The sequence below is a fragment of the Battus philenor genome, unplaced genomic scaffold (genome assembly GCF_028537555.1).
Source record: "Battus philenor isolate CCGP_79_NKW_IND1 unplaced genomic scaffold, ilBatPhil1.0.hap1 SCAF_6, whole genome shotgun sequence".
NCBI classification, from domain to species: domain Eukaryota; kingdom Metazoa; phylum Arthropoda; class Insecta; order Lepidoptera; family Papilionidae; genus Battus; species Battus philenor.
The window spans coordinates 12,005,144-12,024,419 of NW_027181726.1; the positions used below are offsets into that span (position 1 = coordinate 12,005,144).

The 19,276-nt window shown below is 32.2% G+C and overlaps 1 protein-coding gene across 3 annotated transcripts in view; it reads right to left on the minus strand.

Moving 5' to 3' along the window:
* Nucleotides 1-1,000: 1,000 nt before the first annotated feature.
* Nucleotides 1,001-19,276, minus strand: part of Cen (cerebellar degeneration-related protein 2-like) — a 94,916-nt gene continuing 76,640 nt past the window's right edge. For 2 of the 3 annotated variants that reach the window (XM_068773276.1, XM_068773275.1), the window contains exons 2-6: nt 7,648-7,760; nt 6,967-7,115; nt 4,886-5,335; nt 4,059-4,233; nt 1,001-3,023 (exon numbers count right to left, since the gene is read on the minus strand). In XM_068773276.1, coding sequence (XP_068629377.1) covers nt 1,596-3,023; nt 4,059-4,233; nt 4,886-5,335; nt 6,967-7,115; nt 7,648-7,760 — 2,315 coding nt within the window. In that variant the 3' untranslated portion in view covers nt 1,001-1,595. Of the gene's footprint in view, nt 3,024-4,058; nt 4,234-4,885; nt 5,336-6,966; nt 7,116-7,647; nt 7,761-18,920; nt 19,144-19,276 lie in introns of those variants that run through there. The other variant, XM_068773274.1, reaches the window with a different exon arrangement.

Genomic DNA, 19,276 nt, shown 5'->3' on the forward strand with positions numbered 1-19,276 from the left:
GTAAATGAAAATAAATTGTGGATGCCGCACTTTTCAAATCTATGGGGATGGCCTATGTCCAGCAGTGGACGTCTTACAGCTGAAATAATGATGATGCCGCGTGGGAACCTATAACGGTGATCAGAGATTTATTCGTATGCATATATGCCCAAAGTTCAATTATAATTTTCACATGGAAAACACTTTTGTATTGAGATAGATAACTTTGCCTGATTTGCAAGATAAATTACAGTTACTTATAAATTAGTAAAAAATTGAAGCCGCATCCATACTTTATCAGCGTAATGTAACTTAGTCTGTGATAGTGATTTAAAGTGAAATTTATAATTGAATTATTTATATTTTTATTAAGGAAGATACCTTAAAGAACATTTTCAGAGTTCTTGTTTTTCTTCTTTCATTGTTTACATTATATATGTATCAATGTTTCTATATGAAGTTTAAAAGTATTAGTTTTATGGTTAATAATGACAATGTAGCCAATGGTTCCATGCCAGACATGATTGGCGTAGATAATTTTTTTTTATGTTTGGGTACCGAAGTCATATATATTTATTAGTATATACACCGTTATTTAAAATAAGTTTGGTCTAAAAGGTGTAGTTTTTTATAAACGAAATGAATATTTTGTTATCAAAAATTGAAGATATGGGTTTGGCAACCTGATTCCTCGTCTTAGGATACGAAATGAAACAGGTTATTAAAATAATTTTAATCATAGATGAACACTTATACAGATAAACTATGCTAAGTATTATTATTGCGTCAAAATATTATTTAAGTTTAATGCTATTTTTATAGCTAATAGAATCATTTTTTTGCATTTTAAACTTGAGTCATCGTTCGTTTAATTCATAGAAAAAAAGATAAATTCTACCAATAAAATAGTATGTTACACCTATACGGGATATTTTACAGTTTATAACAAGGAAAAAACTAAAAAGGGTGTTTAAAATCAAAATCAAATATATATTATGCAAATTTTTATTGTATACCTTCAACCTTCCTCTGTCTTCATTAAATAATTTTAGCATACAATTCCATAACGAATCAGAAGTACTCGCAATTACCATGGCAATTAAAAAAAAACATTAACTTATAAAAATGAATATTTACAAATCATAAATTGAAATACAGAATATACAGTTAAATTAGTGACTAATATAGCAACGGAATAGAGTTAAGAGATAAAAACTATTCAGTTTAAAACGCCGAATTAATTCATTCCAAATGCTAAAATAAACATTCAGCCGAATACTTCTTCATACATTTGTATTTAATATAATTTAAATGCAATTATTTTATATCTCCTGATATTATACGACTCAAAAAGCACAATGCGGTATCGGAGGGGTATTTTGCTATTGTATTATATGAATACGTCTCTGTTAAATATTGTTGCATGTGTATATGAGTTTTATGGCATTCTATGATTGTTCGCGAGTTGGGTAAAACTTAAATGTATCGCTAGCAGATCACAAAAACTACTAAACTAAATATGTCCAGCTGGCAAAGACAAATGGCGGTTGGATCACTCTACCCCCGCGATCCGGCGAGGGTGGGGTCTAATAGGTAAAACGAATACGTCTACTAGTCTACTGATGCTTTTTGCGCCTGTTCTTAGTTTTGTCAGCGTTTCGAAGAACCTCGGCGTAAGAGAGCTCGAGTTTTCTCAGTTTGTGTATTTCTTGTGACGCGGTGCTTTGCTTGATGTCCCAGGAATCGGTTTCAGAGTTCCATCCTTGGTAGATCTTCCCGGTGCGGCCGCTGGCGCTCGGAGTTGGCGAATTCATGTTGCGGTTGTAGAACTGTAACGTGTTTCCGTTCCATTCCATTTCATTTCCTCTTACGAGTGGGCTTGCCTCGATCGGTCTGTAATCTCGCCTCTTTTTGTTTGACTGTTTTTGGTAAATAATCTTCGGTGGCGACGGGAAGACGGGCGAGTCCGCACCCTGCCGGTCTTGGCTGTGTTTTCGGTTGCGGTGTCTAGGCTTCTTCCTAGTGGCCGCGATGTACTCCAACGGTTGGCGAACGAGCGGCGTCAAAACGCGATCTTTGTCGTTATCCTTGTCTGTCTCTTGCTCTTTCTTTTCTACTTCAGCAGCAGGTTTAACTTTCTCTTTGAGTTTGTACGTTGGTTTTTCCTTTGCTTTCTCCTTGACTTTTTCGACAGGTGTTTCAATGGGCGTAGATTTAGTATCTTTATTCTTTTGGGGATCTTGTGTCTTTACCGGCTCAGTGAGTTCCGCCGGGATCTCCATTTCTTTTAATGTTGGCGTTTCTGGTGCTGTGATATCAGACACTGGGAGCGATTGCTCGGACATAACGGAAGATAGAACACTTTGCGTGTCATCTGTAAAGTTTCCTGGAGGCTCCTCTGTTGCCGGAGTCACTGGTGGCACTTTACCGGCTGTGGTGTCATCAAGTAAAGGCAATCTTTCACCTTCGTCTTTATTTTCGGCTGCCTTTTTAAGGATCGTGAATATTTCCTTGAACAATTCACGATACTCCGGCCTATTTCTGAAGCGACTGTCCATTGGGCTGACATCGTCATAAATGCTGAATCTGTAATCTTCACCGTCGGCGATTGTGCATAGGAAAGAGCCGGGTCTTTCGCGCTCTGTTTGCGTTGCCTTGTTGCTTGTTTCATCAGAGAATCCGGAGCTAGATGTTTCCGCTTCAGAAAAGTCAGGTGTTTGGATGATTTTCTTTCGAGAAGTTGTTTCGATTTTCTTAGATTGGTTCTCTTTCTGGGCTTCCTCACCATGGCCACTTTCTTCGTCTGTATCTTTGACGCTGAACTGGCTGTAGTCGCCAGAGGTTTGTAATTCGTCTTGAAGCGAGAGGGGGCCGGACTGGTTTTGTGCGGGTAACGTGTTCTCTTTGTTTTTCCTTATATTCTTCACCTGCGACAACTGAACTTCTAAAAGAGCCTCGTATTTCTGTACTAACTCTCTGTAAGGATTCTCTTGGCCGTCATCCTTATTTGCCCATATACCTTGAAGTAATTTTTCCTTGGCATTCTGTAAAACAGTAACTTATATTGTTTCTACTTTGTATCGATGTAAGTGAAGGTGACAAACAAGAAATACGTTATAATGATAATATTATTCAAATTAATGACTGTAAATAAATGCTGGTTACTTTTTGTAATGATAACGATAGTTACTATGGCGTGAAGATAAGATTAATTTGAAGATATGACAAGATTTCCTTTATTAGAAAGAAAAATAAATAACTTATTGTTTCAAATGACATATTTTGAAAATCAGACAGATGTCGAACATTAGTTTGTAACGAATTGAGATTATTATTTATTAGTCAAAAATACAGCCATTACTTCACACGTACAGTTAGGTACATATTAACAAAAATAATTATATACATATATTATTAGCATGGATTATATAATATAAATAGTACATTTCATTCCTATGCAAGAAGCAGTTTTGTCATTTCACCCTTATAATAACATTTAAAGACACATGATCAGATGGCCGTCACCGATGGCTTTGGTTAGATGCGAATCCGCGCTTACAGTAATGTGTCAGTAATGGACGTACCTTCGACTACATACGATATATCCAAAGAAAACTACTGCAAATGCGCTTCATAATGCATATGCAAAGCGTGATCAACAACATCAGGGGCAGTTGGAAAAGCTTTGTCGCCTAGAAACGATCGAAACAGTCGTATGAGATTTTGAAGTGGCGCCATTATTGCTTTATATTACTTATTTAAATATGGGTTCAAATTAATTACATCTTTATTTCAAAGCGCATTAGGTTTACTTTCGATTACCCAATATGAAGTCTATTGAATGTTTCTTTTGAATCCGTAATGTTAGTAGTTAGTTATTTTGCATATATTTGCGAAATTGTGAGTTAATATTGTTACTAATTGATACAAATATTCTAAAATCAGCACAACAAGGAAATGTTAATAGAAAAGAAGTAACTATTTCACAGAAAGAGAGGAAAGCTATAAAGTAATTATTAGGTTTATTTCCTTTAGGAAATATTAGAAACTCTATGCATTTTTATTTAAGGAATACATACGTCAAATTTGACAAGCTTGCTGGTAACGTGGTCCTCGCGTAGACTGTCTTGTCCCGAAGGTGTAAGTATTAGAGAGCTGATTGCACTTCTATCGTCGTCATCGCCATCGAGAATAGATGACATATCGTCGCCTCTTTCAACCCCACGCAAACATCTGATGCATAGTTGTCCTTGTCTGAAATTAAAATTTAGAAAAGCTGATGACTATAGTGAATGGCAGGATGGGATACATCATCTATTTAATTTCGATGAAAGTTTTTCTGTACATTGAATAAATTTTGAGATAAGAATGGGACGACTGTAACTGCTTGTATGAGTTAGGCGACAAATTGTATCTGGGCGGAGATAGATTTTCCAAGAAACTGTTTCTATTAGTAAGCCATCGAAGCCGCTTCTATAATTTCTTAGCGGAAAAATAACATAGGACAAATAAACATCCGATGATTTCATTTCTGGTATCTAATTTAGAGAGAAACTCAGTAATAAAGGATTTTAGAATATAATATTAATTTTAATTATCGGTAAATTTTATTAGTCTTTTTACACCTTGTCCGATACTTTTCAACATTATACACATTTTGTAACGCGATAAAATATGCACTTTTCGGTGATTCATGTCATATAAATTGGTATAACAATGTAACAAGATAAACGTCTGGCTTTTGCGTAGTAATAGTTAAAATGAGTAAGATACAATTGTTAACAATCTTAAAATGTGTTTAAAAAAATTTCTTATGCACACAAAACTAGCACCTTACCTGTTACAGTATGCGATATACACATTATCAATTAATATTATATGTTTTACGAACTATGTTTCATTTTACCTCACTTCTTCAAGGATCGAGAACTCTTCATGCATGGACTTTGGTTCATCATCCCTCTGGTGCCAATTCCGTAATTGATCTTGTAATCTGTTGTTCTCCTGTACGATGGATGCCAGTTGTTCTTCTAGTTCAGTAACGCGCCGCTGTTCCTGTGCGAAAGCTGCTTTGTTTTCTCGTAACTCATCGCTTAGCCTGAGCAAATCTTCATCCTCTTTCGTGAGCTCTGGGAGAGGCGCTATGGCTTTTATTGGAGTGCTATTCAAAGTTGGCTTTTTAGTATTTGGCGAAACTTGTTCCACTGGTTTATTTTCCTTTTCTTTAGGTTTTTCAGTACACTCTGGTTTTCGTTCAGCTCTACGTCTGACGATTTCTAATTGGGCATTCAAGTCGTCCACAGTCTTTTGAAGCTCTTCACATCTACCCTCCAGTGTTTCAATGTTTGAGCATAATCTAAAAGTTATTATATTATTATTAAACAAATATTGTATTAACCAATTCATTTTTGTCAATGCTTTGATGTATAGATATTGATTATAGATGTAAGAGCATTAAAGAAGTGAAATGTGTACCCATTTTGTAGGCAATATGTTACATTGATTTATTTCTATTGGAATGCGGCGGGCCAATAACTTTTGCTAGTACAAAGTCTGCAGAGACAAACAGTAAACAATAATTTAATTTAATATGTTGTAATCCAAAATAATAAAAACGTATTTAATTATTTCTGCAACCATTAATTTTTGAATTGGTATACTATATCATCAAATAAGTTATACATTCTCTTTAGAGTTTTTGCGCCTACATACCAACATTGTACAGTTAATAAAGGTGTCTAAGTAAAAGATGTATTTCATTTAGAAGCTAAAATTTGGAAAGGCGTTGTAAAGGTCATTGTTCGTTAAGATTGTGCATAATTATCTGCTCATAAACCTTGGTATGTGTTTCAAGAATGTAGAATTTATTTGTATTGCTCCTAACATCATCCGTTTACTTATATAGAGATATTTAAGTTAAAAGAAGGCCAGCTTATATTATTTTCTAAACTTTGTAACATGTGCTTAGAACCTCTATAAATGTAGGGTAATCGCAAATTGACTGTTATTCCGTAGTTAAATGGATTACTTTAATCAAACTGTGAAAGGCTTTAACGAAGAATCCAGTTTATAAAATTAAGTCTTCTAAGCTATAACAATGTCTTTACAATTTTTGTTAGAAAATGTTAGATTGGAATCGGTTTTTTCTTGGTAACATTTATAAATATTATTATTACTTATGCAAAAATGTCAGCATAGTTCGTATAATACATAGAAAGCAACCTAAGCCTATTTAAGAGTATTAATAGTAGCTTAGCTAGCAATTTTTGATATGGTCTCTCAGAGACCTATTCATAATTCGAAAAACTTTGTTTAAACCGTGCCAGGTTCTCTTAAAAAAAACTTTTTACTAAATTTCGTAATCAGGCATTAATAAAAATTATAATTATAAATTAAATAAATCTAAATGTCGTAAATTTAAACATTTTTACGTTAATCATTATTTGGTTTTCTTTGACCTTTTAACTATTCTGAAATAAAAAGATTGACCACAACAACACCTTCAAGTTGTAAAAGATATGCTTATATACTTTTTTCAGTATCTATAGAACACAAAAAAAATATTTTTCTTTGTAAATATTCTGTACCTGTATTTAGCTACATACAGTATGATAGTGATAGTTCTTTAAAAGTGGGGCCTGGTACTTCAGATATAAACAGACGAATAGACTCTGCTTTTGTTTTGATATATGTATATATACACAAAGCTCTGTTTTATATTATATTTATTTTATTTTATACATTATGATATCACGATTTCGTATCATGTTGCGGAAATATATTAATTTTTTTATTTGCTTTTTTATCACAAATTCATTGGTAATGTGTAGTTATACAACTTATCATGACCATCATCATAACTTCAGCCGTAGGATATCTTCTACTGGACATGGTCTTCCACATAGATTTTCAATAATAACGGTAGATAGTGGCCTGTATCTAGTTAGTTATAATTGGCTGTAATGTGAATAAAATATCTACGCTTACGTTTTAATGTGCTTTTTGTCGCCGGCATGGTCGACTGCTAGCCTGTGATTTGCCCGCTCCAAATCCTGGATGCTTACTTCCAGCTGTTCGTATATTCTCAGTCTTGAGTCGTTCACCTCCCGCAGTGCGACGGTTTGCTTTGTTAAGTACTGAAATATTTTTAAATGTTCATTTCAATACAATGTTCAACAGAATGGAGGTTAAGTAGTAATTATAATAAGTCATGAATACCGTCATACTTTTTTGAGTGCAAGTTTTTAAAAGGTAGAATAGTGAAATATATTCAGTATTTATTGGCTACTAATATCTGGAATGTGCTATTATATTGACTTTAGCCATAAGTATATTTTGGATCAGAAATTATCAAAGTATCTCAAATAGGTTATCATCATGTCAATCATAGGCGTTCATTGTAAGCCTCTCCCATAGACGTCTAATAAGAGTCGATGGAAGTCTCTATCCAACAGTCCTTCAACGATCTTAACAAGTTCGTATACCTTGTGAAACCACCTTATGAAAAATAAAAGAAGGTATAGCAAATATTGGCTCGTATAGTCACATTAATGATTTGCTAATGTTCCAGAAGTAAAATTAATTTCATATTTAAATAATTTTGTTTCGGATTCTTAAAAATACAAGAGGTTTTTTTTCCAATAGATGAAATGCATTTGATTTTGTTACCTCAATTTCTTGCGCTTGATCTTCAATAACATTTTGATGTTGACGGAGCGCTGTTTCCAATTCCTTATTCCTCTCTAAAAGGGTCTTCCCGAGTTCAGCCGCGAGCTGCAAATCTGCAATTGAAGAGATAGTGTTTATTTAAATGACTCACAATACATTGTACTAAATTACACGTGTTATCTTCAAGAAATGATGTCAGTGTTCAGACGATAAAAACTGAAAAGATAAATTTTAACTAATAAAACCACACGTTATCTGTACTATTTTTGTATAATCAAATAATTATAAACCTCAAAGTACTAAAAAAACTATATTGATGGTTACATCAGTAATTAATGAGAGTGTAATTTAAAAAAAATAATAATGTTGTTGTTGCGTCGTTATTAGTATGAAGTAAAAACAATCAAGGTCATCGCTACGCCGCCATTTAATTCTTATACAGAATTAGAGTTCCGAATGCCAGTTGCGTCAAGAGTTCGTCGAGGCGATGAACAGGCTTCAGCTAGCACTGGCGCAATGCTTTGTTCAGACGTGTTCTACTTTGTAGTACGGATACTTAAAATGATTTGCCGCCAGCCATGTGATAAAAAAATAATAGACCTGACATTGTTTTAAATCAAAGTTAGGTAGACTACTTTTAAAAGCATACAATACAAACATTTAATGTAATGTTTAAATTATTAACACATAACAGTATTTATCACATTATTCACATATATCTGAATAAATTCAAATTGGAATCCTTCCGTTTTATACCACATTAACACGAAATAATAAGATTGTTGCTTCAGCAACGTTACTTCATAGATTCCCGCTGCATGGCATAGGTCTCCATTAATGCACAAAGTGTGAATTATATAAGTTTGTATCCCGGGAATCGTAGCCGCGACGTATAATCGCAAGTCTTAGTCCCTTATCGCTGGGTTCCTACTACTCAATAATGTGAAACAAGTGTAAAACTTTTTAGAAGTTGTATTATATTTTTGTTTGTATAGTTGACCTTGAAATTCAACAAAAAATAATCTTTACTTGCTAGTAATCTTTATTTATTGCGTAGTACTCTTAGCACTTACACGTAATACATAAGTACAAGTAATACACACATTACGTCGTCCCACATAAAAAAAAATAAAAACAAAACTTAAAATGTTTGCGTCCACAAAACTTAGTCTATACCGAAATGCTTTAAGACTTGGTTTACTTGACGTTCGCGCCGTTAATTATTAATTATTATCTTAAGTGCTTGACACATTAACATGATACGACTTAAGTCTTCCCCATTGCCTTCTACCCCGTGTAGTTTCTGTTCTCCTCACATTAGCACACAAGGGCATATTATATTATACATAATAGCATATTGCCTCAAATTAACATTCATGCATAATGATGAGAATGTACACATAAATTTTGTTATAAAATAGCGTATAAAAAACTCAAGAGAAATTCTCAGTCGGCGTGTTTTAATATTTTTTACGCGGAACAAACTTCTCTAAGAATTATATAATTCTTGAGTGGTCCGTCTATACTACAGAACATTAATCTAACACGCATTCCAGTGTTTAAATTATAAAAGAAATGTCTGGTTATGTATGAAGAACGAAAAAATGAAAGTAATTTTTAGACAAATTTTATAATTCTACAACGTTTTAAATTTATAATTACCGTGGCTTCTTCTTTCTACTGATTGCGATCATGTATAACTGGATAGAATATGAAAAGTAAATTAAAAGAAAATCTTTCAAACATTTCGGGAATAAGTGCTGGAAGCTGATGATATAGATCTTATGTTTAGTACAAGTTAAATTAATACAAACGAAAGTAAATGACATAACCTAGCAGATTACAAATTGAAGTGGCAGTGGGAGAAAAGATAGCGGTTTATAGAGGGCAGCTGGGGGCCTGAAGGCTCTGAAGTAAGACCACGGACCGGCAAGCGTAGTGTAGGATGTCCACGCGGAGGGTGATCTTAAGATTGTTAAAAGGAAGACATTGGATGTAGGCTAATTCCAAGCAGTTCTATTGTAAATTTCGACGAGGAGGGGGGGGGGGGGAGCTATTGCGTTTAGAAGTGGACGTCTTATGACTGAAATGATGAATATAATAAAATTAATATGTAGCAACTACATATTGAATGTTTAATCTAATTAGATAGTTGAGAAATATCTACTCGTAAATAATGGATATATCTCAACTTATTTAGATCAAAAATCATTCATTAGGTCTTATACTAGATCAGCTGTAAATGTTTTTCGTAAAATAAACTTGGAGGGTGAACGTTTTTTTACATTTATTATTAGCTTTAATAATGCGGCGACTTTATTAAATTTTTACCGTATTTATGGCAAAATAATCCAAAGAAAAAATCTTTTCTTCAATGTTTAGGTTTACAACCTCAATTGCTGTACCGAGCGCGTGTACGCTATTGAGAAGTTTGACAAACCGGTTTACGACGTGTGAAATTAATTGCGGTTTCTTACAAAAAAGTTTGAACAAAAACTTTACGAAACAGTCTTCAACAAATCTTCCAATTTTTAAACATGTGTAAGTATTTTTCCATATTCTCTTGTATAATACGTTGTATCGTTGTTTTCAAAAGTTCATTACACTGAAAACAATTGTATTGTTAGGATTATTATTTACTTAAAAAATCTACTAACTTTTTGAACTTTGTGTTATTATAAGCAAATTGCGACAAAAATATAATATACTGTCCCGCAATTAATTGGCAGTCGTCTTGAAGCAAAATAGCATGTCTATTATATTTTATATGATTATTATGCACTACGAATACTAACAGATGTCTATGTTTGCACAATTGATTAGAAACGGTGTTTAAATTCAAAGTCTTGAAAGATGTTCACAGTATTTGGTATTTTTTGTAGAACATACCATATACTAATAGTAAAAACATTACATTCGCTGAGGAGATTAAATATATTTCTTTCAATAGCACGTTTCTAAAAAAGTGAAAAGAACAGTTAATTAATCAATTGTCTTATTAACTAGCTGCTAAATTTGTAGGCGTAAATTGTTACAAATTACAAGGAAGTGTTTACATGGCCACTATTTTTTTAAAAAGGTTAGCAAGTAATAAAATTGTATTTATATGGAGATATCAAACCAATGTTTGGAATTTGAACAAATTTTTGGATTTTATAAAGGAATCAGCATCGGTGTAAAATGAAGCAGCGTTTTATTATTAAAATGAAATTTAATTAGATTAAGAACACTTTTAGGATTTATGCAGATGGCCTCGTTACCGCCATTATACAATCACTATTGGAAATTGAAGTAATTGATGTACAAGTTTATTTAAATATTTTATTTTCATGATTATGGAAAACTTACAAGTCATACTGAATTACATACTTAACATAAAGATATCAAAACCTATAATAATATTTGGTCTCCAACGAAGCCTTTTGAGATTTACATTAATATATCCTTCACAATGCTGCAGCAATCAAAACTTTTTATTACAATGTATTATACAGGATAGTGACTCGGTCTGTATATATCTGCATGTTGACATTGAACTAAACGGACATGAATTCATTACTTTGACTGCGCTGCTCGAAACACAAATTTATTTATTGTAGCCGCTTCCTATAATACGATCACACTCGGTACATTGAAACGCCGTCTTGCGACCAAGGCTCGAGTTTCCAGACGACGCGACGACTATAAGACAAGCCCCGTACAATACCGTCATCGTCGGCAGTCAATAACCAACCGGTCTCGTCGGAACCAAGGTTGGATTGTACATCACAGGGGAAGCCAACCCCCAATCATACTAGATAGACGCGTTGCTGGAGTTTCTTCCGCCATTTCTCCAACGTTAACGCTTTCCGAAGTAATAGATATATTAGCCAAGCAATTGCAACCGGCTAAGCCAAGGTGCGGCCCTTGTGTCGGAACGCTAATCGGGTATTATTGATGAGTGACAGCCTAAGTCGAGGTCGGCGGCTTCCCAATCTAATAAAATAGTATGTAACGGCCTGAGTCCAGGCTCCCGGGGCGGTCCTGAGGTTCGCTACTTTATAAGAGTTCTCAGGCGAAAAAAAATCGGCTTTGATTTGATCATCATCATTTCAGCCGTATGACGTATACATCTATACACAATCCTCCTCTATAGATTTCTAATAGGTTTTAATTTAACAAAAAGTGAAAATTCACTGTTTGATATCTTAAAAATTGCATGTGTTATGTTTTCATTGCATGTCTATGTTGTGAATAATGACTAAATTATATAGATCGCACATTAATCCTGTTATTACAATTAAGCATAGCCAATTATGAAAGAATATGCATTGAATTTTTCGATATTATCTTTCAACTTGTTTGAGTAATCGGTATAGATCGAAACAATGCAAGCATCTAAAAGTACAAAGGCCTCGACGGATTTCTAATGGTGATTACTTATTATTAAGAAAAGAGGTCTGTATGACACGAGACTTTCTAGAGAGATGGTGCACATTATTTGGATCGCTCTGATACGTTACTGGCTGGTAAGATTTGATTTAAGTTTAATGTGTTTTTTATAGTAAGCGGCTATCTATTCAGTCACGAATTAGAAGAAGGTTGAAGAAAAAGTCAATTAATGTAGTATTACTGATTTTGACGTTGCTTGAAGCAATCACTTTAATACTTCTTCGATATGACTGTCGAAGTTTCGAATAAAATATATAGAACTGTTTTGTTTGATAGATTGAATTATTACATATTTTTATTTATTTTCTTCTACCAATAACTTATGTTGTTATCATTACATATATTCCGCTAAGAACATTTTTTCACTATTTAAGTTGTTATAGAGAGTATGGCTAGTGTGACAATTGAAATTTGAGATCAAAAATAAACTATTTTAAAGAGAATCATATTTTTTTTGTATTAAATTTCTGTCAATTATAGACAATATTAGACCAATATTGTTTAGTAGACATCGAAATGATCGTTAGATATTTTTAAATACCGGTGAATGAAATAATTTTGAGAAGTAAAAAATGTTTATTTTTATTAATCTTTTATGGTATTTTCAACGTTTGATAATTTGAATAAGATGATAAATAAAGTAAAAAATATGTTTTGAAAACTGACAAGTAAATTATTAACTGAGATTGTATTTTTTACTTAAATTTAGGTAAAAATAATTGTTTTCTAAATATTCGCCTACAATAAAAAATCATGTAGAGCTTTAACATTTTATTTGCAGAAACAGTTATTGATGAAACGGTTATCTTCAAATACTGTTAGACGATAACCAAGGCGGTGCATTAGTTGATCCCAGAGGTATACCGCAGTACCGAGTGTTAAGTATAGCTAACTACCTAATGTGCGGTACATCGGTTACGGTTGGACTACAATTAGCAATTGCTACTTTACCACATACTATTAGACGAGATCGTCGTTAAGTACGGGATAATTACGTATAAAGCAACATTGAACGCAAAGTTAAAATCTGTATTTATTTACCACCTAATAAAATTATTCTAATATTTGAGTAAAGTTAATATTTATGAAAATTATTGTTTGATAAGTCAGAAGTGTTTTAAGTGAAGTTATTACGCGCTAACTCTTAATTTACAATTTGAATAAGGATTAAAGAAAGAAAAGCTGCATCTAAGCAATTTTAATGGTCAGTATTTAACCCTTTCACGACCACGGGGACGCCGGTGTCCCAAGCAAAAATCATGGATTAATAAAATATTTACGTAACAATTGTAAATTATTTTTTTTGTTTTAACATTTCGGAAAGAACCTATTTATTATTTTTTACTGGAAATACATGATAACTAACACCGTTTATTGTCTATCGTCACCGGAACGTTAGAGTTCTTTTGGCGCGAATGATCTGCTGTTTGGAATAAATAATTAATATTGTAAAAGTGCTTTTCAAGTTTTTACAGTGTCAAATTATCATTACCTGGTAAGTAAATTGTTATTCTAAATATTCAGTAGTAATGTCTTTATGTTGTATTCTGTGATAAATCGTTATAAAGATTATGGGACACGGATGTCCCTGTCGGCGTAAAGGGATACTTTTTATACGGAATTTCTTAACTTTTGGCTTGGTGATATACCAAAGTGCTATCATTTTCTTATTTATATTCTTCGCAGAATATGTTTCGTAAGGGACGTGAAGTTTTTGAACTTCGAAAAAATAAAATTCTTCAAATTTTTGTGGGTGACAATAGCGATGAGGAAGATAACTTAGTGCTTGATGACGAGGACCAAAGACTTCTAGTACAGGATGATAACTAAGGGGTATTTGATGTCGAGCTTGAAGAAACGACGACTCTTCATCGGCAAGAGTCACCTGAACCTTCAACATCTCAAAAAAACAATCCATCTAATCATTAACCAATCATCTAACAACAGGAATTGTTTCGTCGAGTACCACAAATAACTTGCCCTATTATATTTATATTATTCATAAACAAGTAAAAAAAGTACACTAAGTAACAAATGTACATTATTTACAACAAAACAGACTTACCAACAAGTGAACCAAAATTTAGATGTTTAAGTAGAAAGTAACCCTTAGCGACCATAGGGACATATTTGTCCCATAAATTTCCAAAAAAAATGTAAAACTTTTTTGAATTTTTAGTGTAAATTATGTTTTTAGGATGCCTATTAATTCATTACATCTAGCTAAATTGATTAAATAAGGTACCGTAACCTTATGGTCCTGAAAGGGTTAATTAAAAAAATTTTTACAGCAATTAAAATGATCGTTTATTTTTTGCAATAACAGATGCATATTATTATCGATTATATGCAATCAAAAGTTAATAAAAAGTTGGTTATGATCTAGGTTTTATATTCGTATAAATATATTAAATGCAATTTGAAAGAGATGCTTTTATATTTTACGATTATAGAGTTACAAACATAATAAATAAATGACAAGACTTACCACAGCATTTGCAATGCATTTTGAAACCACACAACGTTACACAAGGACCACTTCGATCACTTAATATTATCTATGCTAGTATCTCTAACATTTGACAGAACCGACCCGTGCAGTTATTGCAGCGAGTGTGTTTATAATTAAGTTTTTAGAGTTAATCCGCATAACAAAAAACCCGACTCGAATTAACATTTAAAATTATTCATATTTTACAACAATTAAGGTAAACGAAGGAGGAAGACAAAGCGATGTAAGCAATCTTGAACATAATTAAACGGGTAAAGTTGGTTAGTGTTTCGTATTCGTAACAGACGCCACCTGCCGAATGGTTTCAAAACGCATAATCATTTTACTGGTTTATTATATCGTATATTTTAATGAATTTAAAAAAAAAATTAATGCACATTCACTTAATGATTAATTATGTAATAATACGGTTCAGTTAATTGCTACCTTTAGCAATTAAGATTTTATAATAACTGCATACAGGTATTACACATTGATTAGATATAAAATAAAAGGGATGAAAGGTGAACTTTATTTGCTATCAAACAAAATATGTTACACTTTACCCAAAATGTTTCAGAAATCATAAATAACCTAATATAATAAGAAAAGGTGTTTTCGAAATTTAAATTATTACATATTTAAATAATTATTGTCTACTATCTGCCACTGCAGATTGCATTGCTAGAAGTTATACGCCTGCATTTCAATAGAATAAAATAACGTAACATATTTCAGAGCGAAAACTTTATACAAGCTTATAATTTGAATTTAGTACAAAAGGTATAAAACTTCTTACTAAAAAATGAGCTATATATTTACCCCTTTTTAAACTTTTACACCTGTTTCCAATCAACCCGTATAATCATAAAACTCACCAAATCTCTTTTCAAGCGATAATGTGACTTTTTCGTATTTGTCTTTTTTTAGTGTTACAGATCGTATTTCGTTCATTGAACGGATTGTTATACAACTTTGTAAAGATTATTTCGGCATTACGTTTAATGTTAAATTAAAAAGATTAACCATAAAAGAATAACTATAATTATATAACCGAAAATTTTGGTAAACAATAGATGTACGAGTTTCAACGATTTATTTTGTCTATTGTTATTAACTAGTAACACAAGTGGTGAGATGAGAACAAAGAACGCATAGAATAGTATGTATTTATTGCTGGCCAGATATTTATTTATCAGACTATGCAATTATTAAAAAAATGGTTTGTACACCATTGCTTTATATTTATCTGTTTAATTATAATAGAATTTCTATTTTTGTTTTATGTTTTGAGGTTTATGTGTATTATCATTGACTTACGGTATAGAAACTCGGTTTTTTAATCTGAACCTCATTGCCAGGCTCACAGTAGCTCAAGGTATAATGGAGAGAGTTAGACACAGGATTATTCTACTATTCTAATCATGAATGAGGAGATCCGTAGATGAGTGAAAAAAACCGTTATAGTTATGTCCAGATTGGCAGGTTGAAGTGGCAGTGCCGATGCGGCCTAAGGTTCTGAAGTGGAAACCGCAGACTGGCTTATAGCGTAAGACATATGCTCACAAAGTGAAATGATGACGTGTTAAGGCCTAGAAGACACTAGATGCAGGAACTGCTTCCTAGCAGTATTATTGGATATCGTTAGGAGAGGTGTATGTTTAGTAGTTGAAGTCCTAATGTTGAAAAGATTGATATTTGATCATTAACATGAAATAATAAAATTCGTGAAGAAATCACTTTGCTTTATATTGCTTTCGATGAGTGAAATAAATTAACTTCTTGAGAGTAGTTTTGTTGCTAAAAAACGTGACGCACCATTGATTGTAACTATATGGCATTAATGTATTTAGATATTTATCTCTAATTTTCTTTTTCACCTTGTAAATGCTTGGCAAATACGTAATGTTTTTTTTTTGTATTTCTTCTAATTTTGTTACATCTTGTACTAACGATCGAGTGTTTTGAAATTATGACTAGAAATGATTCGTGGTATATGGTATTAACTATTACCTTGTATTAAAATTATTATTTATGAAGGTATATGTAGGTAGAAATTTTATATTCAACGACATATAACTAAAAATAAGAAAATGTTGTTTGAATTACACTTTAAAGAAACAGACTCCGCGTAAATTCTTAGTCATCTATATGTAAGAGAAAAAGATACTACCTTTAAACATTTATTTATGTTTTCCCGGTAATCTTTAAATAATATATTGACTACGATAATTATTTAATGTCTAAACGTGTGAAGGTAGCAAAGTTTTGGTTTGAAACGGCTTCCTAATACTTATAATAAGTAGATTACAATACTTGTATGCTATCTTAACACTAGGTTTACATAAGGTATTAGGATTAACTATTGTTTTGCAAATATATATATATATATATATATATATATATATATATATATATATATATATATATATATATAGTTGGTTTTAATTTTCAGATTAGAAATTGTATAAAACGTTTTTGATTATATATGTTACTAAAGTTTCGAAAAATAACATAAAATTTTTGCTTTTTTAGTTATACTGCGGCTATTCTAATAATCTTGTGTATATTTTACGTAATTAGAATTACATCTTTGTTTATGACTGCAAAAAATATCTGGATTTATATAATATAAAGACCGTTCGCAGAATTGTTTTAATAAATTTTACGTTTAGCTAATAAAACTTGCATCTTACTATAACTAGTTAAAAACAAGCAACGTACCTAATTAAAGCATCACTGTTTCTTATGAAATAATATTTCATTTTTGTTTCTTAGATTAACTGTACATTTTTAATGCAGCCAAAAATTAAACCACATACAGATTTACATATGTTTAAATTATAGATTTTCTTGGTTCAAATTTAATGACGTGTTTTGGTTTAGATAAGTCTAGTAAAACTAGAGTTAACATGTATAAATTTAATATTATTTCGAATGTTATACTGGTGTTGTACAAATCTACATTATTGTAAAAAACATTGAATACACTAATTCGAATCATGCGGAACCTGTCAGTAATCTGCGTATATTTAAACATAGAATGTATTACTGGATGGTATATGAGTTTATAAAGTAAGAAGTTTGTAATTCTTACTCGAAGACGTCACAGTTCTTTTCAAAATTCTCCTTGTCCCAGCGACATCAAAACAAAGTTAATAATTACATTTATTACTTATATACATCTATCATATTTAGAATAGAAACTTCTGTATTTCACATAATATATACTTTAAAGTAAAATTTAATTTTGCATTTAAATATGTGTATGTTTTGAACGTTTTGAATTTGTATCTATAGCAAAGCCTATTCGGAAGAATAAATGGTTGTTTTATTATTTTAGTAACAAACCTATAGTTTATTATTATTACTTGGAATTTTGTTTTTCACAATTAGAAACGTCGAAAGAACATGCAGGCGATAACACATAAAATAAAATATTATGATTGCTCGTTGTACTCGTATCTATACTGAAACGTAAACCGAAAGCTGCTAGTTAAACCTAATTATGTTACACGGTAGTTTTTTGTAAGTTGAATGAACTGCACTGTCATACCGAACAACGTTTTCAGTATGATGGTACAATAGTTTTTGCTTCTCCGCACGGAACCCATTACGAAACTCAACGAGCTGTAATTTAAAAACGCCATCATAATGCAATGATTGTAGTCACGTTAAGTTTAATTATCAGTTCTAGACATCACTGCTTTTTGTATGTATATGTATTTTAAATATACATATGTATAAGTAAAACAGATTACAATAGTAATAATAAACAATTGTGAGGCGCCTGGACTAAGAATGTGTAGTCATTAGAAAAATGATTATAACAAATCAGATTTGTTAAAAGTTAGCTAATATATTTGTACATACATTAGCTAGATGCAACAAATTTTTATTGATTTTTCTGCCTTCTTTAACGAGACATTTTAAAAAATAGATATTTTTTTTACCAGGTACAATGTGCATGTGCATGTGTGAGCAATGACAGTGTGAGTTATAAATGAACGTAACAAATTTTTTTACGCTTATTATTATTATTAACTACTTTTATATCTAAATTAAAATTTCGTGAAGTACTTCACAGTGTCCATAAGTGCCTAAAGATAAGATATACCACTTTTTTATTATCAATCAATTAATCGTAACTCTGTTAATATTTTTAGGATTGCTGACAATTGCGGTTAGTTAGAAATAATGACATTTTACATCGACAACTTAAGCGCACACAAATTAGCTTTGGCGTGACTTAAAATTCCATAGTAGCTGTAGTTATGTTCTTTTTATTACAAATCGAGTGGCGAATACAACTTCAAAGGCGCCCCTCTCACAACCTTGCGTAAGAACTAACCTTCGGTTCCTTGCAAGCACTCCAGTTCGACGGTGTAATCCCAAAGGTCTAAGGAATTCAGTCCGTTAAGCTCCCACGAATTGAAGGAGTCTTGTTCCTGTTCCTCGCTCATTTTCTTTCCATCGAACACGTATAAGCGCAAAGTTCACTTATGACGTCATTTACTTTTAAATCACGGTGTTCGTGTGGCCATTATTTGCGAGCTGGCGAGAGCCGGCGCGACTGCTACGGCGGCGCGAAACGGACTGAGTCACAGCCGCTAGCGCCGACAAGCATTGCCCAGACAGTACAGTGTAATTAAATAGCAACAATCTCATTTCGATCTCATTTCGTTCAATTATTTAGCGATAGCAAAA